Source organism: Corapipo altera, unplaced genomic scaffold (genome assembly GCF_003945725.1).
Source record: "Corapipo altera isolate COAL_440 unplaced genomic scaffold, ASM394572v1 48b, whole genome shotgun sequence".
In the NCBI taxonomy this organism is placed as follows: domain Eukaryota; kingdom Metazoa; phylum Chordata; class Aves; order Passeriformes; family Pipridae; genus Corapipo; species Corapipo altera.
The window spans coordinates 13,335,154-13,336,586 of NW_020884884.1; the positions used below are offsets into that span (position 1 = coordinate 13,335,154).

Genomic DNA, 1,433 nt, shown 5'->3' on the forward strand with positions numbered 1-1,433 from the left:
GGGAACGCGGAGCTCCGTGCGGCGGCGGCGCCCGCCCGCCGGTGCCGGTGACCGCCCCGGTGCCGCAGCGGGGCGCGCCCGCCGTCCCCGGAGAGCCGCTCGGCCCCTGGCGCAACAATGCGTGTCCCCCTCCGGCACCTTGGCTCCCCCCGTCCTGAGCGCGATGGTTTCGTCAAGCCACCGAATCAGCTGGGAGCGGCATGTACCATAGCACATCCCCGGGGGGAGTGGGGTTGGATCGAGTGCGGGAACTAGGTGAGAAGCGAGTTTGGAGGGCGCTCATAGGCTCGGGAATAGGATTCTCTGTGAGGAGGCTCAGGCGGAGCTGAGGTCTGCGGACCTGGAGCCGCCGCCTTGTTTTGTCTCTACCCACACGTTGGGCACACAGTGGTACAGCCAGGGACGACCGGCGGGGTGCGGGTACCGGTGTTGGCCGCGCATGCGCAGAGGGGCTCCGACGCGGAAGTCGGTGGGAGCGGGTCCCTGGGGGGCCGGGCCGGCACCTGCCGGGGCTCCCAGTCACCGGGAGCTGCTTGGCGCACGGGGATACTGAACGTGTTTCACTGGTCCTGGTCGCTGCCAGCCCAGTGTGCCAGGGTGGGCGGGCTGTGCGCGCTCGAGGTCTTTCCCCGGCAGCCGGGCGGCTCTGAGGGGCTCCGGTGCTGTGCGGGGCGTGGACCGGGACTTGTTCCCCCGGGGCTCCGTTTGGAGGGAGGCCTGGAGGCCCCGAGGGCGACGTTGGGCCTTCTCTTTTCCTGCTTATTCTGTAGGTGCGCGTCCCTGCGTTCCCTCAATCCGAAATAAAGCCGTGTAGGTGTGTGACGTGCCCGGGGCTTCCCTCGCCCGTGGCAAACACCAGTTGCTGCTCGAGGACGCTGAGCCGAGGGCTGGCTGAAGCCGGGAGAAGGCAGGCCGCTCCGGCTGGCGTGTGTTGGCCCCATTCTGGGGTCTTGAGGAGGTAAGGTATGGCGGGGGGGGGGAGAGCACAGCGGGCTCAGTGACTACTGGCTGCCGCCCTTTGACGGACAGGAAAGGAAAGGGGAATTTCCAGCATCTGGACTTGAGGGCTGAGTAATGGGAATTGTACTTCTGGTACTGGTTAGCCAGTGGTATTGAGCAAGCTACAGTCCTGCACTCACTGTACCTTGGTTTTGTCTCGGAAGAGGACATATTGCTGACCCCCCTGCTAGAGTTTGCTTTCTGATCTGAGTGGGAAATGTGTGGAAAAACACCGGTGTGGCAATAAAGAAGGTGGAATATTGATGTATTCCTGACATGCTGTTACCTCTCTTATACTATGATTTCTGCTTTGCACTAAAAACCAAGGTTATTAAACATTGAAAATAATGAACATCTGTAGCAAAGTCCAGAGTATTTAGATTTTTGTGAACAACTAATTAATTCTGCCAAAGATATTTTGATTTTAATATTAA

At 60.5% G+C, this 1,433-nt stretch overlaps 1 protein-coding gene across 1 annotated transcript in view; it reads right to left on the bottom strand.

The window, feature by feature from the left end:
• The window catches only part of ZFAND3 (zinc finger AN1-type containing 3), a 136,758-nt gene extending 136,302 nt beyond the window's left edge, over nucleotides 1–456 (bottom strand). The window contains exon 1 of the mRNA XM_027641725.1: nucleotides 341–456. Within this exon, the coding sequence (XP_027497526.1) occupies nucleotides 341–441 (101 nt within the window). The 5' untranslated portion in view covers nucleotides 442–456. The remainder of the gene's footprint in view (nucleotides 1–340) is intronic.
• Between the last annotated feature and the right edge of the window lie 977 nt (nucleotides 457–1,433).